This window comes from Chanodichthys erythropterus, chromosome 12 (genome assembly GCF_024489055.1).
Source record: "Chanodichthys erythropterus isolate Z2021 chromosome 12, ASM2448905v1, whole genome shotgun sequence".
NCBI lineage: Eukaryota > Metazoa > Chordata > Actinopteri > Cypriniformes > Xenocyprididae > Chanodichthys > Chanodichthys erythropterus.
The window spans coordinates 55,829,778-55,848,493 of NC_090232.1; the positions used below are offsets into that span (position 1 = coordinate 55,829,778).

The window sequence follows — 18,716 nt, forward strand, 5'->3', positions numbered from 1 at the left end:
AGCGCTAATGAGGGCTGATGATCTGTTCCGTTGTTTCTACAAAAAATGAAAGAGGCGCAACTTCCTTGTGTTGACTCCAGATTTCCTCATATGTTAATAATAATAATACATTATAATGCACTTCATATTTAAACAAAATCCCAAAGTGCTAATATATATATATATATATATATATATATATATATATATATATATATATATATATATATATATATATATATCTTTTTTAGTTTTTTTTTTAAAATTTAAATATAAAAACTGTGTTCAGTAATGACATACCATCAGTCACAATAGTTACACAAATGAACAAGATCACTGCATTTATTTACATTCATAAAGTCTTTTTGCTCTGTCTTCAGATCAGTGTAATGATCAAAATAAGCACACACACTATTTTCACTGTGACGGTCTCGAGCTCTCAGTGTGTCTCAATGTGCTGTCAGTGTAAAATATTGATTTTAAAAGAGCCGTCTGGAGACGCAGCGCTCTGATCCTTTCATCTGAAGCCCGTCTGACTTATGCTCTCTCTAGAGTTCATGTTCCTGTGTTTCTATCAGCTCAATGATGACAACAACTCTCACAACTACAACAGTGACAGATGGAGACTCTAATGGACTCATTTCTCTAGAGTTTCACAGCATCATATTTAGACTAACAGAATATGAGATATTTCAATATAAGCCTCATCTGTCAGCACATCATGATCTGCTTTTCCTCTGAAACAGTGAAATGCAGTTCATTGCAGTTCTGTGGATGTTTTCCAGGTGTCGCTGGAGGTCAAACGTGTGCAAAAGCTCCTGGAGACTCAAACTGTGCTGCAACTCCAGACTAAACCATGACTTGATCGAGCAACATTAGAAGAAATGTGACGAATCTCACCTTCTGCTTCTAAAGCATCCAGAACGCTCAGCTGCTTTCATGGGAAGAGCATCACTGGACTCTTATTTTCTGCTCTTTGTTGAAATGATTTATTCACTCCAGCTGAATAATGTTGAATCTGACAGATGTTGTCGAGGCTTCGTTCAGGCGGCCTGATGTTGGAGGAAGACTGAGACTGTTGTAGAGACATGAAGCTCAGAGAACATATTCTTCACTATTAAATATCTGTGCTTCAGCTGTCTTCTATCAGGAGAAATAAAGGAAAGGATCATAAGGACACAGAAATAGTGCTAATGACATAGAAGTGGCACAACTTACCCAACATTAGGGGTTAAGCACTGTATGTTATCACTGAGGAAAATATTAGTTTTTCTGTGCATTATTTCATGACAGTCTTACTTTACAGCATTCAGAATACATACCATTCAAACCATTCAAAATATTTCCATGCAGTGAAATATCCAAAATATCACAATGTTAAATTCTGAGACAACAAAATAAAGTTAACAAAAAAAAGACCTTTTATTTGTTAAAGAAAATATTGAAGGTTCCTCATTGCAGTTCATCAAACATTGTGTGTTTGAGAGGAATATAATCACATGAAAAAAGAGCTGGACTCTATTTGCCACAACTATCCTTTTTAATAAAATTTTACAAAACATTACATTTCTTTATGTACAAAAAATATACATCAGCAATTCACCAACAATTCACCAGCTTCATGTTCAGACTAAACTTGCCAATTCACAACATTAAAGGAATGCATAGCTGATATAAAAATTGGATGACCAGTAATTTACTAAATTCAGAAGAAACAGAGATTCTAATTATTGGACCAAAAACCTCTGCTCATAATAACCTAGAATACTGTCTAACACTTGATGGCTGCTCTGTTCAGTCTTCGTCGTCAGTCAGGAACCTCTTTGACACCAATCTTTCATTTGAAAGCATTCATGACATCACTGTTTTCTCCAGAGCTGCTGTATCGATAAATGAACTAAGGGTGTTTACACGACAATGATGAACTAAAAATAGGAAAGTTTCTTTTTTTTCTCCTCTGTGCAGATGAAAACGTTATCAAAATATCAAAAACATAATACACGTGTGTATGCCATCACCGTTTTTACATATTCACATTTTCGAAGTTTACACGGAGATAACATTATCATTTTCAAAACTCATTTCAAAAACTTGCACTTTGAAACCTCTTTCAAATTTTGCATTCTCAGGTCACCAAACGCTGTTGTCATGTAAATGAATGGCCAGAACGCATTAAACTGTGAGTTGCAGGTGGCCAATGCATGCAGGGCAGAAATTTGCCTCCATACTGCCTAAGTTCTTTGACCTACATGAGATTAAGTTCATGACTTGAATATGATTATGGGGTAAATATGTATTTCACTGTACAGACAGTGATCATTATTTACCCTCGATCTGTTTTGAATCAGCTTTAAAAGTGGAAGTAGGCTTCACATCGCCCTCAGTCTGAGCGGTGAGAGAAAGATGAAACAGAATGAAAGTGACATCAGATTACACAAACACATCAGCTGAGCAAAGAGGAAAGTTTGAGTTTAACAATTACTTCGTTCTTCACACTGAATCCATCACAGTACTAAACAGTCACTCCTAACAATGAAAGAAAACATTCAACTTAATTTTAAAATATTACCTTCCATGTTCCTTGTTTTCTAACTGTTCAGCCAGAAGGTTCTGGTTCATCTTCCTCAGGATGTTCACTGTGATCTTCACAGCTTCTTCTGGTTCAAAACACGCCACCATTGTGTCCACTGTGTCGAAGATATCTGCATTCTCCATTTCAGAAGTTGAAATTCGGTCATGATTCTTCAAGTGCCACTGAAAGTGCTTCAGTTCATCTTTTCCTAGTTCCCTCAGTGAATTCATGAGCAGCTCTTTAACAGACGCAATCATCCTTCGCTGAATCACTTCTGCAGGACAAAAAGAAAACAATCTTCAGTATTTTTCACTCTAAACCAGTGGCGTAGCGTCTGGGCATGCAAGGTATGCACGTGCATATGGGCCCGGGCGGATTGGGGGCCCGATACAGTCTACCCCAGTGTAGGCTATACTTAAGGCGTCCGTACAATAGAGTGAATTGAGTGCTTGAAAACAGAAGTCCACTAGATAGTGCACAGCGCACACGCCGAACACGTCTTTCTGCAGCTAAATACTTTCAAAGGCTCGCACGCACCTCTGTGTGCGAGAGCGAACCCGTGTACATGTTCAGAAAAATGAAGTATAATAGAAATAATGTTGTCAATAACTTTCTATAGTCTATCTATGTTAAATATACTGAAAATAATTAAGAATCTTAATAAATGCCATGTCTTAGCGATGATCTATTGTATTTGCCCAGTATTTGCTTTCTGAAAACTTATGCATGCAGTAATGTAAGTAGTACAGAATTTTAAATGAGTCATATTGGTTTTCTGAAAAAAACGACTACGTCTGCACATTTTAAGATACTGCACAAGATGTGAATAAATGTAACTCGTATACTCGTTGGGGTGGATACTCTTTATTCAACGAAATAAAATGCACATAAAACGTGATGGAAAAATATTTAGAGAAGAAACTTATAGTAAATTTATTAGGAATAAAATGTGCTTAAAAAAATTAATTAATTCATAACTGGAATAATCTTCGGACTCATCGCATCTGAAATGATGCTATGATCATTCTGAAACTCCAAAACAAGAGTCGAATTGGTCAAATTCAAACGTAGACTGTGTTGAAAAGCCTTTTTATCATTCCTATAAATGTTTTTACCATTTCTGTCTGCATGTTAGTGATAATATCTTATTTATATTAAAGTCGTGGGACTCTATAAGACGACCCCCCCTCTTTTACACTCTTTGACCACAAGGTGGAATTGTGAGCAAATGAAGCCTCCAGAAATGAACCCTTTTGTGAACCACTTGGCTGAAAAGCTTCAATGCTTCATGAGTCTTCATCTCGCCATCACTAGGTTCTTCCAAAAATATTCAGGAGCCACTTATAGAAGCTTCACTTAATTTATTGCCACACTCAAGTCACAGGTGCAAATAGGTGGGAAAAAAATAAAATTAGTAAATAAATAAATCACAAATCAGAGTTCTGGGCCTCAGATGTTTCTCATGGGATTCCTCACCAGAACTGACTCAACATAAATAAATTCACAAATAACCTGCCTGATCTGTCTCAGCTGCTCATCGTACCTAAACACACGAAAAATCTTGAGAAAATGACTAGCAGTACGTGCATCATTTTCACTAGTACATTAGATACTGTTGCACCGATGAGATTAAAAAAGGTTAGAGAGAAAAATACTGTACCTTGGTACAACAGTATTACTCGCGCTATCAAGAGAGAAACTCGTAATCTAGAACGCAAATGGAGTCAAACTCGTTTAGAGGTCTTCAGAATCACATGGAAAGACACCTCGTAATGATGACATTATGAATTTATTTACTGAGAAAATCGAAAGTATCAGAAATACAATTGTAAATGTACAACCTTTAACAGAGTTTTATGATTCAACCTCAATTATTGCCCCTCAAGAACAGTTGCAGTGCTTTACAACTATAGGAAGAGCTAAATAAACTTATCACTGCGTCTAAACCAACCACATGTTTGTTAGATCCAATACCCACTAAACTACTGAAAGAACTGTTACCTGTAGCAGAAGAGCCTCTTCTCAATATTATCAACTCGTCTTTATCTCTAGGTCACGTTCCCTGACCGTTCAAGCTAGCAGTTATTAAGCCTCTCATTAAGAAACCACAATTAGATCCAAACGTATTAGCAAATTACAGATCCATCTCAAATCTTCCATTTATGTCTAAAATACTAGAAAAAGTGGTGTCGGTCCAATTGTGCTCCTTCTTGCAAAAAAACTCTATCTATGAAAAATTTCAGTTAGGATTCATATCTCATCATAGCACATACTCCTAGATCAACTACAAAATTACGGTGGTTTAGGTCGTACCTTTCAGACCATCACAATTTTGTCTATCTAAACGGGGAAAAATGTAAGATAACTATAGTAAATTATGGAGTGCCGCAAGGATCAGTGTTAGGCCCTCTGCTATTTTCAATCTACATGCTGCCACTTGGTGTTATTATAAGAAAACATGAAATTAGTTTCCACAGCTATGCCGATGATACTCAGTTATATATTTCAACACAACCAGATGAAATCTCTAAATTATCCAATCTGACAGACTGTGTTAAAGAAGTAAAACATTGGATGACTAGTAATTTTCTTCTATTAAATTCAGATAAGACTGAAATATTACTTATTGGACCAAAAACCTGTACACAGAATCTCTCAGACTACAATCTGCATTTAGAAGGATGTACTGTTACTCCATCCTCGACAGTTAAAGACCTGGGTGTTATATTAGACAGCAACTTGTCCTTGAAAAATCATATTTCATGTGTTACAAAAACAGCCTTCTTCCACCTCAGAAACATTGCTAAGATATGGAATATGTTATCTATTTCTGATGCAGAAAAGTTAGTTCATGCTTTCATGACGTCTCGACTAGATTACTGTAATGCATTATTAGCTGGTTGTCCTGCGTCCTCAATAAACAAGCTACAATTAGTACAAAATGCAGCTGCTAGAGTTCTTACCAGGTCAAGAAAATGATCATATAACACCAATTTTATCATCTCTACACTGGTTACCTTTTAAGTTCCGTATCGATTATAAAGTATTGCTAATGACCTATAAGGCTCTAAATGGTTTAATAGCTAAGTCCACTAAAGGAGGGAGAGCGTTTTCACATTTGGCTCCGAAACTCTGGAATAGCCTTCCTGATAATGTTAGGGGCTCAGACTCGCTCACCCAGTTTAAACCTAGACTAAAGACACATCTCTTTAGCCAAGCGTTCACATAATGCATCTCATATCAGATTGCACATGACTTAATGTTATGAACAGCAGTTACGCTAATAATTCTCCATTTGCTTTTCTGTTTTATCTTTGGACGCCCGTCCTGCAGTGACTAGAGAGGACATCAGCTTCAGTTTGGATCCAGCCTCTTAAGAAGACCTCAGATGGCACCAACTCCTGCAAGGACTTCAGATGAAATTATATGTATTGTGAAAAGCGCTATACAAATAAATGTGAATTGAGTTGAATTTCATTGCAAAGTTAAAAGTAATAAATAATAAATATCTTGATAGTCATTGCTGTTTTAGAGCAATGGTGTAGAATAGTACAGATGTTCTAAAAGGTAAAGCTCCTCTCTCTGAAGAATTGAGATTAATTCATATTTTACAGCGTCACTGTGCTTATGTATAATGTCACAGATCTTTCTCATTCTGTCCTGACTGGTTGAACTGTCATGTGTGATTTTTGACACAGTTTATCTGTAATGATCCCAACAGTTTTAAATCCTTGAATGAGATCTGGCCAGTGGTTATCAACAAAATGTGTTTTACCTGCTTCACTATTCAGATGTGACTCGTCTCTCTTAGGATGAATCTGATCAAGTTCATCTTTCTCAATTATTGCAGTCCAGGCAGTCTTCTGATCCTCTTCTCTAATAAGTGTCATTTGAAGATCATTCTCCAGACGTGTCTTGACCTTGAAGTAGTTTGGGTCAGTTTCTCTTCTGAGTGTGATCCCTTCTTTGGGATGGATAGATGCACCAGGAACGTTAAGATTGTGGGGCGTTTTCATCCGAAATGGCCTGTCAGGTCTGGGATGCTTGATTGGGCAACTTGATTTTTCATTCTTCTCAACTTTTTCTTTTGCACAATCATCAAATGGAAAAAAGTAGATATGTAGAATGAGAGGAACTTTAGAAAACATGTAGAGAAGAAGATTGCAGTGTTCATCCACTCGCATTATCCAACTTAATATTAATGTTTTAAGAGAGAAGGATGGTTGGACAATCTTAGCATGGAATCGGGTCAACTGCACAGGTTCTGTGGTTATTCCCTCGTCTTTTACGGTGAGGACTTTCACAGCATCTTTGAGAGAGGGGTCAGACTCTCCTAAACAGGCGTAATGGGGCAGATGAACTTCCTCCAGTTTCCCTGAGATCACCGTCACGTCAATCACTGGACCGATCCGGTTGCACTGCAGCCTCTCCAGCTCTGTGTTGAGGAAGTGGCCGTCTACGGTACAGTACTGAAGGGTGACGTCACAGTCACAGACCCATCGCATTCTGGTCCTGACACACTCGTAATGGCCTGGGTCAGTGCTGACCCTGAAATTTGACCCTCCTTCATCTGTACAGGCCGACGGCTCAATCTGAACCCACTGGTCAGAATCAGCTATATGGACACAAGACTGACAGTTCAGCAGTGGGTGAATATTGAGCCCAGAAGGTTTGGGGTCAGAGAACCTGTGAAGAACCAGAAGAAGGAGGAATGAAAGAGTGAGATGGTTTTGAACAATGTACAAAATTCAGTGTTGAATAAACTAATAAATAAAACTTGCCGGTTGACTGGTGACTTCGACTACGTTAGTTAGCATGAACAATGAAAAACACTAAAGTGTTTATTGATCTCAGTTATTGTTCATTTCAATGTTTAGCAAATCATTATTAAAATCACCTGTCAATATTATTTAATGATCTGAACTAACAATGAACAGTTCAATTTTTATTAACTAAAGTTAAAGATTAATACTGCCACAAATGTATTGCTCAGTATTAATGCATTAACAAATGTTAACTAATGGGACCTTACTGTAAAGTGTTATAAACAATTCAAAATCAAGAACATACTAACAGTCTACTATGAAAAAAACCTAAAGAGTAAATCTGTCACAGTTCACACACCTTCTAACAACTGTCGTTGTGGAAAATGTACCATCATGTAACAATGGCGATCGAGTCGAAAGGGTGGCAGATCCAAAAGCAAGCTTTATTAAAAAAAGAGTGAAGTCAAAGGCAGCAGGTCAAACACCAGCAAACAGGATCAGGAGAGGCAGGGCAAGGAGTAGTCAAAAATACAGGCAATGGTCAGGGCAGGCAGCAAACAAGCAAAAACAAGGAGTGAGTCCAGGATCAAAACACATATAGGCAAGGCAGAACACGGAAAGACATCTACTAGGAAATAAGCCAACAACAGGGAAAACACAGAGCCAACAACGAGGAAAAACACAGGATACAAACAAAAGACAAAACAATACTCAGCAATGTCTGTCTGAGGAAGTGCAGCTTATAAAGTGTTCCTGATGGGAAACAGGTCCGTGTCCCCAAGGAGTGGCTTCCAGACACTCCTAAATCTTGGAGCGAGGTGTAGCGGAGGTGGAACAGGTGCCAGGATGGAGGGCCGGGTCCATGGAAAGGAAGACGGCCTGGAAACTGAAACAGGGCAGTGGCCAGGGTGAAGAAGGCTGGACAGCCGACCAGGGCAACAGACTTTAACCCTCAGGGGTCTGAGAATTTTGGGGCCTTGGAGAAGTTTTGACATGCCCTGACATTTGTGCTTTTTTCAGTTGTTCATAAACATATTAATGGAAAAAGTGTCATTACACTGTATTCAGCACAAACTAGGCTACAATAATATGTGAGGAACATGTATGTACATGTTTGTGTTTTTGAAGGAATAACGTTTATGTGTGGTTATTGAAAAAACAAAAAACTTAAGTCACTGAAATAAGGCCAAAAAAATTATATTAAATCTGTGTTCACAAGACTTCTGGGTATTGGAGATTGTAGACTAGAGTTTTTGCTTCAAAATTATGTAAAAATTATCCTTCCTACTCCTTCATATAAAACAATAGAGAGATTTAAATTTTCTAAAACATCTTTGGTCAAGAAACACAGTATGAGTGGAGGCGTGAATCCTCATGTATAATGGGTGATTCTCACCTGAGAAGACAAAAGAATTGCATAAAGAGCTCTAATGAGCTGCATAAATAATGAGGCCTTTCAGTCAGGTAGGCTGTGAAAAAACCCTCTGTTGATCATGTCTCAAATCTCATCATAATGCAAATCAAACATACAGAAAAAATAGCAATACTGTGAAATATTATTACAATTTAAAATAATGGTATTCTATTATATTCTTTAAAATATAATGTATTTCTGTGATGCAAAGTGTCTGAACAATTATGTTACCTCTATGGCATTTCATATAGGCTTTTAGTTTAAAAGCATAAACATTTGGAGAAATACTGATGGATTCTCATATGTTTGTCAATTTTCTATACAGAGGAGTAATATTTATTCAGGATTTATTGTCATTACTATGAACGCTGGATACTGTTTTTACAATTCATACTTGAAGCCGGAGGGCGCTCTGTACACCTTTAGTCCACAAATGCCTGAGCACTAAAGAAGAATAGGCAATCAAGGAACTAACCGAACTAACAGAGGCCAGAGATCGCTAACTATGGCTATTCAAAACACTTTTCAAGAAAATAAATACACGATTGAGACGATGAATGCATGTATTGACTGAATTTGCCTCTGAATAGCGCTGGCTCCGTGGGCGTGGCCGCATTAGCGGATAATAATCACGGATTTCTGACATGGCTCTCTTTTCATACAGATTACTTAAACACAGAATATTTGTTTTCGATTTGACTTACACGATTTAAAACCTGACATTTCAATGTTTTTTTAGACATAAGTCTAATTCTTTTGTCATTAGTATTCACTAAGTTACAGTTCATTTTCTGAGAACTATCAGATTGGACTTCAGAGGGAGACGAGAGATCACGCATCATGTTAGTTTTCTTTATTTTACAAAAAGCACAACATTTTGTTGTTACTCTGAGTGTACACAAATAAAAGAAGATATTCCACAGATTAATATGGTGTATAACTCTTAATTGTATGTGCAACATTGACAGAGTATTTTGAGTCTCTTTCACACTGGTTAGAAAAAAAACGCGGTGATCACGCCGGCGTGACCGCCGACCTGAGAGTGTTAAGACCCCCACGGTTGAGCAGACGACCACCAAATCAGTTCAGATTGGCTTGAAGTCCACTATGACAGAGCAGATGACCACCATTGCAGATCAAACAGGCTTAAGAACTCCCACGGCAGAGCAGATGACCACCATTGTAGATCAGATGGGCTTTAGAACCCCCACAGCAGAGCAGATGACCACCATTGCAGATCAGACAGGCTTAAGAACTCCCACGGCTGGATAGGGGAATCATAAATATTGAAAACAGTTCTTAGAGCAGGGAACACAGTGAGTTTGTGAATTATCTCTTTGGCGGGGTGGATACAAGACAAGAGTTTATAGATGGCCTCCATGGCCATAACTGGAGAGTTAGAAAGTTCCAATACAGCCTCTGTGGCTGGACTGAGACAGGATGAGAGTTCATCGACTGGGAGTGCGTCACTGGATGCTACCACCGCACAAGGAGCTGAAGCGAGTGCTACTGCTTTGTGAGGTTCTGTAGTATAAGCCACCACCTCTAGGAAAATTGCAGTAGCCGCTGTTACCTCCAAAGTTTCGGCAGCATCAGCCGCCGCATCTGGAGATTCTGCGGTGGTATACACAGTCCAGATACACCATAGAGCAACCCCCATTATAAGGGGCGCAGAGGACAGAGGAATTATCTCAGGATCAGAAGAGTTAAAATTAGTGGGTTTAGGGATACCAGCTGTGCTTACTGGCACCAGCGGTGGATCTTCCATGCCCTTGATGTCTGATGGCAGGTTCCCCTGACAGAGCATAGGAGGATTGGGGTACGCCAACTGCCCTAGGACGTTATGCAGGGATGGGAGACAAGACGTGGAGAAGAAGGTCTAGAAGGTCTAGAAGAGGCTCAAGAAGATCTGATGAGACAAGGCTCTGGAAGATCTGTTGAGATGAGACAAAGCTCTGGAAGATCTGACAAGGCGAGACAAGGCTCTGGAAGATCTGATGAGACTCTGGAAGATCTGACGAGATGAGGCTCTGGAAGATCTGATGAGATGAGAAAGGGGATCTGGAAGAGCTGTTGAGATGAGACAAAGCTCTGGAAGATCTGACAAGGTGAGACAAGGCTCTGGAAGATCTGTTGAGATAAGACAAAGCTCTGGAAGATCTGACAAGGTGAGACAAGGCTCTGGAAGATCTGACGAGACTCTGGAAGATCTGACGAGAAGAGACAAGACTCTGAAAGATCTGATAAGACGAGGCTCTGAAAGTGACGTGGCTCTGGAAGATCTGACGAGACGAGATGAGACTCTAGAAGATCTGATGAGGTGAGGCTCTGGAAGATCTGATGAGATGAGACAAGGCTCTGGAAGATCTGGCGAGATGAGATGAGACTCTAGAAGATCTGATGAGGTGGGGCTCTGGAGGATCTGGCGAGACGAGACGTGGCTTTGGAAGATCTGACGAGACGAGATGAGACTCTAGAAGATCTGATGAGGTGAGGCTCTGGAAGATCTGATGAGATGAGACGAGGCTCTGGAAGATTTAATGAGACAAGGCTCTGGAAGATCTGCTAAGGCAGGAGCTCAGAAAAACCCTCCATGGCGCTGACTGTAACATCCTTTCTGGTCATGTTAAGATGGAAAGGAAACTCTGGGATGACCTCCGTGGTCATGTTAAGATGGGTAGAAAACTCAGGGATGACCACGAGTCTGGATTCTAGGACTGGACCAAACTCTGGACTGGACTCATAGATTAAAACAAGCTCAGGAGCAGATTTAAGGACTGCAGCAGGCTTTGGAGCTCATGGACTGGAGTTGATGTGTGCGCAGCCCACATACACCCAATAGCTGTGGCCATAATGGCCAACGCTGTAATCTCTGAGGGACCAGTAAATGATGGCGATTGAGTCGAAAGGGTGGTAGATCCAAAAGCAAGCTTTATTTAAAAAAGAGCTAAGTCAAACAGTCAGGAGGTCAAACACTAGCAAACAGGATCGGGAGAGGCAAGGCAAAGAGTAGTCAAAAATACAGGGAATGATCAGGCAGCAAACAAGCAAAAACAAGGAGTGAGTCCAGGATCAAAACACAGATAGGCAAGGCAGAACAAGGAAAGACATCTACTAGGAAATAAGCCAACAACAGGGAAAACAGAGCCAACAACGAGGAAAAACATGGGATACAAACGAAAGCCAAAACAATACCAAAGAATATACACTAACATAAAGTGACACTTAACGGAACATTATTGAAATGGAAACCTCTGGTGGGGAGTGGAAGGAAGCAGCAGTGGGCGGAAATGTGACATCAAAAGATTTTGAACATTAAACAAACTGGTATAGTTTAATTTGAACTAAGAACTGGACTGTTTTAGTGCTTACAACACAACTGTCTACAGTTAATTGTGCTTGATTGTAATCGAGGGAGTGCTGGAATAGATCAAGTAATACTGAGTGAATTTGATTATTTTTGTCTTATTCCTTACCTGCAGGCATATTAATAGAAAAGAAGCTCACACTAGTCAGAAAATTACAGAAAATTAATAGCAAATTACAGTTTAGAGATCATGTGATCAGGAGCTTTTGAGAAATACTGGTAAATCAGTCAGAGACCTCAGAACTCTGAGAAGAGACTTGATGTTGTTTCCAAATAAAGGAAAAAATATTTTTTATTATTGGTATCGGCATCTGTTTTCGGTCAAAAAATGCTGACAAATATCATCATATCAGGTATCAGCAATAGGTGCATTTATATGGAGCACTGTAATCGGTTGTTTCAATCCTAATGAAAATGCTCCATATAAACACCTCAATCATAATAAAAATGCCCAAACTGAATGAAATTGTAATCGGTTTGAGAGAGGTGGGATAAACCTTTCTATAAACTGAACAAAATAAAAAGTCTGCCATGTAAACGCGTTAAACTGATTACTTTGCATCTATATCATCACGTCAAGTGGTCAGTTGTCGTCAGAATGTAAAATGTCTGCGGCAAAATCAAACTAGAGTAAAACTGAAAGAACACATTTATTAAAAACACTGAAGGAACTCAGTGAATCATTAATACGAACCTTCATCCACAAACTTCTGCTTTACTGAGGAGGGAGGGGTAGTATTGAGATGCTCGAGAGATGCACAGCCACCAAACAGGTCAGCTTCCTGTTCCCGTCTTTTCCTCATACCATCCAGCAGTAATATGCTTCAAATTTCACGCTGTTGCTTGATTAAGAGCAACACTTTACATTAAACTAGCGCGCATAAGAAATAACTGAACTCCATGTTGACAGGAATAAAAGGCGGCAAACAGGACATAAGCTAATGTGCGCCTGTCACAGAGTCATTCAGATTGAAAGCGACGGTACATGTAAACACCATATCGGATTAGATAACGTCTCATGTATACACTCCACTGAATCTTTCAATCGTTATGATTTTAATCGGAATGACAAAAAAATCCAATATCATGCATCCCTAGTGTTTAGTGATGAATGAAGAACAGAGGATTGAACTATTAATCACAGTCTGAATCCTTCACTAAGACACAGTATATTTCACTCACCCGATTGTGTGTGTATCACTGTTGTTTCTCACAGGAGGTTGTTTAATGTCACACAGACACACTGAGGAATCAGGATAAACCCTAAATCCAGCATAGAGGGGTTCAGTGAATGTGGTGTTGAGTGTGAGTAAATGTGTGAGTGTGTGCGTGTCAGAGACGCTGTAGAAGGACAGAGTGCCGGCCGACACGTCCACATACACTCCTACTCTCTTAGAGGATGAAAGGAGGAAGGGTATATCAGTGCTGTAATATTTGTGACGGAAAGAAAATCCGCTATCAGTGCAGTTCAGACTCCAGGATTTGTCATTAGATCCAAACCAAGAGTGATTCCATATTTTCCTGCTGATTCCTTTATATGTCACTGATATTTCAGCATCATATCCACTCCATTCAACCTCCCAGTAACAGCGTCCAGTCAGACTCTCTCCACACAGAACCTGAGGAACAACAAATCTCTCTGGATGATCAGGATATGGCTGATGATCTTTCACACCCGTCACCTTCCTGTTCTCCTCAGACAGAATGAGACGAGTGTTTGCTGTGTTTGGATCCAGTGTGAGATCACAGGCATCTGAACACACGAAGAGAGAAACATTTCACTAAATGAGACAAATCAGCATCAAATCACTGAATGATTGTGTGTGGAGACCTACATTTGTGTAGTTCTGCTGTACTTCTGAACTCTTCACAATGATCCACACTATAAAACACATACATGATTCATGAATAATTTTCTAAAGGTCAGACAAAAATGAAAAAGAAGCACACACAATCTGTTCTGTGACACAAACTTAGTTCACACAAAAATGATCAATTATTTAGTCTGATGTTGTTCCGAACCTGTATGACTTACAAAAAACATAAAGACATCTCAGTTTTGTGAAAACTAAAATCATACAGGTTTTCAGTGCCATGAAGGTAAAGTAATAGAACTAAAACTTAGAAATCAATATGTAACTTGGGAGAATACAGTTTAAATGTCATGGATTATTTATTTTAATATGCGCCACCTACAGGTCATGAGATCTGAAAATTGGATATTTTGGCCAATAACCTATGAACAATTTGTCAAGATTATGGTGTCTATGGATTCCTTGGGTCATTCCAAATCCAAAGATTTCAATTTTGTTAATATCAGATGAACCGTCAAAAATTGCGATATCTTTTAAAGGTGTCCTAGAACCCTTTTTCACAAGATGTAATATAAGTCTAAGGTGTCCCCTGAATGTGTCTGTGAAGTTTCAGCTCAAAATACACCATAGATTTTTTATTATTCAATCAAGCCCCCAAGCTTGAAACTCTATAATACATTGGATAAATAAAGTTCACACAGCTAATATAACCCTCAAAATGGATCTTTACAAAGTGTTATGCAGCATGTCTAATCTCATAAGTATGGTATTTATTTGGATGTTTACATTTGATTCTGAATGAGTTTGATAGTGCTCCGTGGCTAAAGCTAACATTACACACTGTTGGAGAGATTTATAAAGAATGAAGTTGTGTTTAGTTGTTGTAATTATACAGACTGCAAGTGTTTAAAAATTAAAATAATGATGTCTCTGGTCTCCGTGAATACAGTAAGAAATGATGGTAACTTTAACCACATTTAACAGTACAAAAAATTACAAAAATGTGTAAGACTTGATTTTCCTGCTAAACAAAAATAGAGATCAAGCATCCTGCAATAAAGCAATAAAACTCATTTGGAGAGAAGATTTCAAAGAAGTAGTAAAGGACAACGTCTTGCCCTAACCCCAAAAGGACGATGCCTCCCCCGCCACACACACAAACACACCTTCCCTTCCCCCTGACTCAAGTCACTGAAAATTCTTCAAGACATATAATGTAACTTGTATATATATTGTTTTTCCCTTTCATGTTTGGTATCATTTTAAATGTCTCAGTGCAATTGGTAAAATGGTCTCAATTTCACAGCAGTCACTAGTATTATGAAGAAGATTGAAAACTAAGGAAAATTCCGTCCTCTTTTTGGGTGGTGCTTTTTGTGAAAACCCACTCCTCTCCCCTAAAACATGTGTTGATGTAATAAAAATGTACAATCCTTTTGTTCTGGTCCTGGTATAAAACATAAAGTGCAAAGCAGTCAGGGGGGATCTTCTGTAGCCAGAGGCCCCCATACAGGGTGTATATGCATTACTTTGAGTAATCGATGTTATGCATTTATCATTTCTGAATTGGCTGTAATTGGTTATTTGTGTAATTGGCACAATACACTTTTTTCTGACAAATAAAATGTTATATTTGATTTACTCTGGATTCTCCTGATATCATTATTACCAGTAAATTATCGGAGGCTAATGCTGCCATAAATCTGTGTCCAGGGTAGAACAAACTGAAGGCGCATGAATGAAGGAGCAGTAGGCACTTCATCTGAAGATTTCTGTTTTACCGCTGATTAACAGGTCTGAGGGTATCGCCGGTGTAACGATTGCGGACTCAAGGTAAGATCCAAATGCAGCTTTATTAAAAGGTGAGCGTGGTCGTACAGGCAGGGGTCCGATAACAGCAAACAGGTACAGCAAGGAACAGGCAGAATCGTAGTCAGGAACAAGCAGAGGGTCAGGGCTGGCAGATATCAATCACAGGTCAGTATACAAAGCAAAGGTCAGGACAGGCGACACAGGATCGTAGACGGGAAACAGACAGGCAGACAAGATATAAACGCTTGGAAATGTATCACAGGGAAAACAAGACCTCGCTGTGAGGTGGTGTGTGTATGAGTCTTTTATAGTCCAGGTAATGTGTGGCAGCTGGGTGTGGTGATTAGTGTGGAGTGATTGTGAAGTGAGTGCAGGTGATAAGCAATGGAGGATCATGGGAAATGTAGTCCGGGATGTGACAGGAACAGACGTGATCATGACATAACGCCCCCCTCCCGGAAGGCGCGTCCTCGCGGCGTAAAAGGAACAGCTAGGGAGGGGGGGTGGGTGCATTGGAGACTGGTATGTCGACAGGAACGAGGTCCCCAATGCAGATCCAGGAACCCGGGCAGCAATGGAGGGTCAGGAGCCTCGGGCGGCCACGGTGGGTCAGGTGGTTCAGGCGGCCACGGTAGGTCAGGTGGTTCAGGCGGCCACGGCAGGTCAGGTGGCTCAGGCAGCCACGGAAGGTCAGGTGGCTCAGGCAGCCACGGCAGGTCAGGTGGTTTAGGCAACCACGGCAGGTAAGGTGGCTTGGGCAACCACGGCAGGTTAGAGTCCATAGATGACCACGGAGGGTCAGAGTCCATTAATGGCCATAAGTTGCAGTCCATAGTTTGCCATAATAGTTCTGAGGCCATTATAGGCAGTGACCGGGCAGGAACCCCACCCACAAACTCCCCACCCCTAGGTCTACTGCCCCCCCAAAAAAGTTCTTGGGGAAATCAACGGAGGACGTAGTGGGTTGATGGGCAAGGAGCTCAGGTGGTGCCAGCAGGGTGGAGCAAGGGGACTTCGTGCCCGTATCCGAGGAAGCGGACAGCTCGGTGACGGCCTCCATGGGCGTATCAGGGAAAGCGAGCAGCCCTGGGATGGCCACAAGCTGTTCTGGAACGGCAGCGAGCCGCTCAGTGACGGCAGCAGGCTCGGGCTGGTAGACTGGTCCAGAGTCAATACAACTTGAGTGCATCCTCCAAGCACGCAAGAACGCCAAGTAGTAGAAGGCCAAGACTGTCCTCCAGGCCTTGACTGAACTGACATGGAGCTCGGCCTGCTCTGGGACGACAGCGGCCTGCTCTGGGACGACAGCGGCCTGCTCTGGCTGGCAGAATGCTCCAAAGTCCATAAAGTTCGAGTTTCTCCTCAACGCACGCAGGACAGCCAAAACATAGAAAGTGAGCACAGCCCTCTGGGCCAAAACAGGACTGACCAGGAGAGCAGGCTGCTCTGGAGTGGACTCACTGGCTGGAACGCCCCCTAAATCCCTACGCATTGCAGGGGTGGCCATCTTGCCCGTGGGCACTGGCAAGGCAGCCATTTTGTCCATCGCGTCCGAGGCGCTTGAGTGCGTTGCAATCGGCAAACTTGAGAGCGTTGCAACAGGCGAACTTGAGAGCGTTGCAACAGGCGAACTTGAGAGCGACACGGCCGGCTGGCTTGGTTGTGAAGCGGCCGGCTGGCTTGGGTGCGAAGCGGCCGGCTGAGGCTTAGGAATGCCAACCGCTCGTGTTGAAGTCAGTGGGGGATCAGCCACACTGGAACGCAACCCTCTCCGCTCTTTGACTGATCTAGAGACGTGACGTGGCTCTGGGCGATCAGCAGAGACGTGACATTGCTCTGTGCGATCAACGGAGGCGGTGACTGGTAACATAGTGACCGCCATCTTGTGAGTACTCTCCTGAGCGGCAGCCATTACGTGACACAGCGAACTGTCGTGTTCCTCCGCAACCCCCACAGTAAAGGAGGATCCACTCAGTTGCAAAGCCTGTTTAATATACTGTTCTAAAGTCCCGTCGTGATCATGTAACGGCATGATGGCACTGAGCGGGCCTGATAGTCCACCACGGAAGAAAATCATGAGACACTCCTCGGTAAAGCAGGTCAAATGCACCAGTTCAATAAAGTCTGTTACATAATCCTCAATGCATCTATCTCTTTGACGGAGACCGATCAACTGAGCGGATGGATTTATGGTGGTAATGACCGGAGCACTCACGAAAGCTGCTGGATCTGTGTTGGCGAAGTCTTCTGTAACGATTGCGGACTCAAGGTAAGATCCAAATGCAGCTTTATTAAAAGGTGAGCATGGTCGTACAGGCAGGGGTCAGATAACAGCAAACAGGTACAGCAAGGAACAGGCAGAATCGTAGTCAGGAACAAGCAGAGGGTCAGGGCTGGCAGATATCAATCACAGGTCAGTATACAAAGCAAAGGTCAGGACAGGCGACACAGGATCGTAGACGGGAAACAGACAGGCAGACAAGATATAAACGCTTGGAAATGTATCACAGGGAAAACAAGACCTCGCTGTGAGGTGGTGTGTGTATGAGTCTTTTATAGTCCAGGTAATGTGTGGCAGCTGGGTGTGGTGATTAGTGTGGAGTGATTGTGAAGTGAGTGCAGGTGATAAGCAATGGAGGATCATGGGAAATGTAGTCCGGGATGTGACAGGAACAGACGTGATCATGACAGCCGGCGATATCACCGCGGCTTTTTTCTTACCAGTGTGAAAGAGACTCAAAATACTCCGTTAATGTTGCACATACAATTAAGAGTTATACACCATTTTAATCTGTGGAATATCTTCTTTTATTTGTGTACACTCAGAGTAAAAACAAAATGTTGTGCTTTTTGTAAAATAAAGAAAACTAACATGATGCATGATCTCTCGTCTCCCTCTTAAGGAAGTCCAATCTGATAGTTCTCAGAAAATGAACTGTAACTTAGTGAATACTAATCACAAAAAAATTAGACTTATGTCTAAAAAAACGTT

General features: G+C 40.9%; 1 protein-coding gene across 7 annotated transcripts in view; it reads right to left on the bottom strand.

Annotated features, from left to right (window-relative positions):
- Nucleotides 1-994: 994 nt before the first annotated feature.
- Nucleotides 995-18,716, bottom strand: part of LOC137032008 (uncharacterized) — a 49,171-nt gene continuing 31,449 nt past the window's right edge. For 5 of the 7 annotated variants that reach the window (XM_067403454.1, XM_067403452.1, XM_067403453.1 and 2 more), the window contains 5 exons: nt 13,934-13,980; nt 13,281-13,851; nt 6,327-7,237; nt 2,549-2,825; nt 995-1,122 (listed from right to left, as the gene is read on the bottom strand). In XM_067403454.1, coding sequence (XP_067259555.1) covers nt 1,023-1,122; nt 2,549-2,825; nt 6,327-7,237; nt 13,281-13,851; nt 13,934-13,980 — 1,906 coding nt within the window. In that variant the 3' untranslated portion in view covers nt 995-1,022. Of the gene's footprint in view, nt 1,123-1,509; nt 2,365-2,548; nt 2,826-5,462; nt 5,953-6,326; nt 7,238-13,280; nt 13,852-13,933; nt 13,981-18,716 lie in introns of those variants that run through there. The other 2 variants (XM_067403455.1, XM_067403459.1) reach the window with 2 other exon arrangements.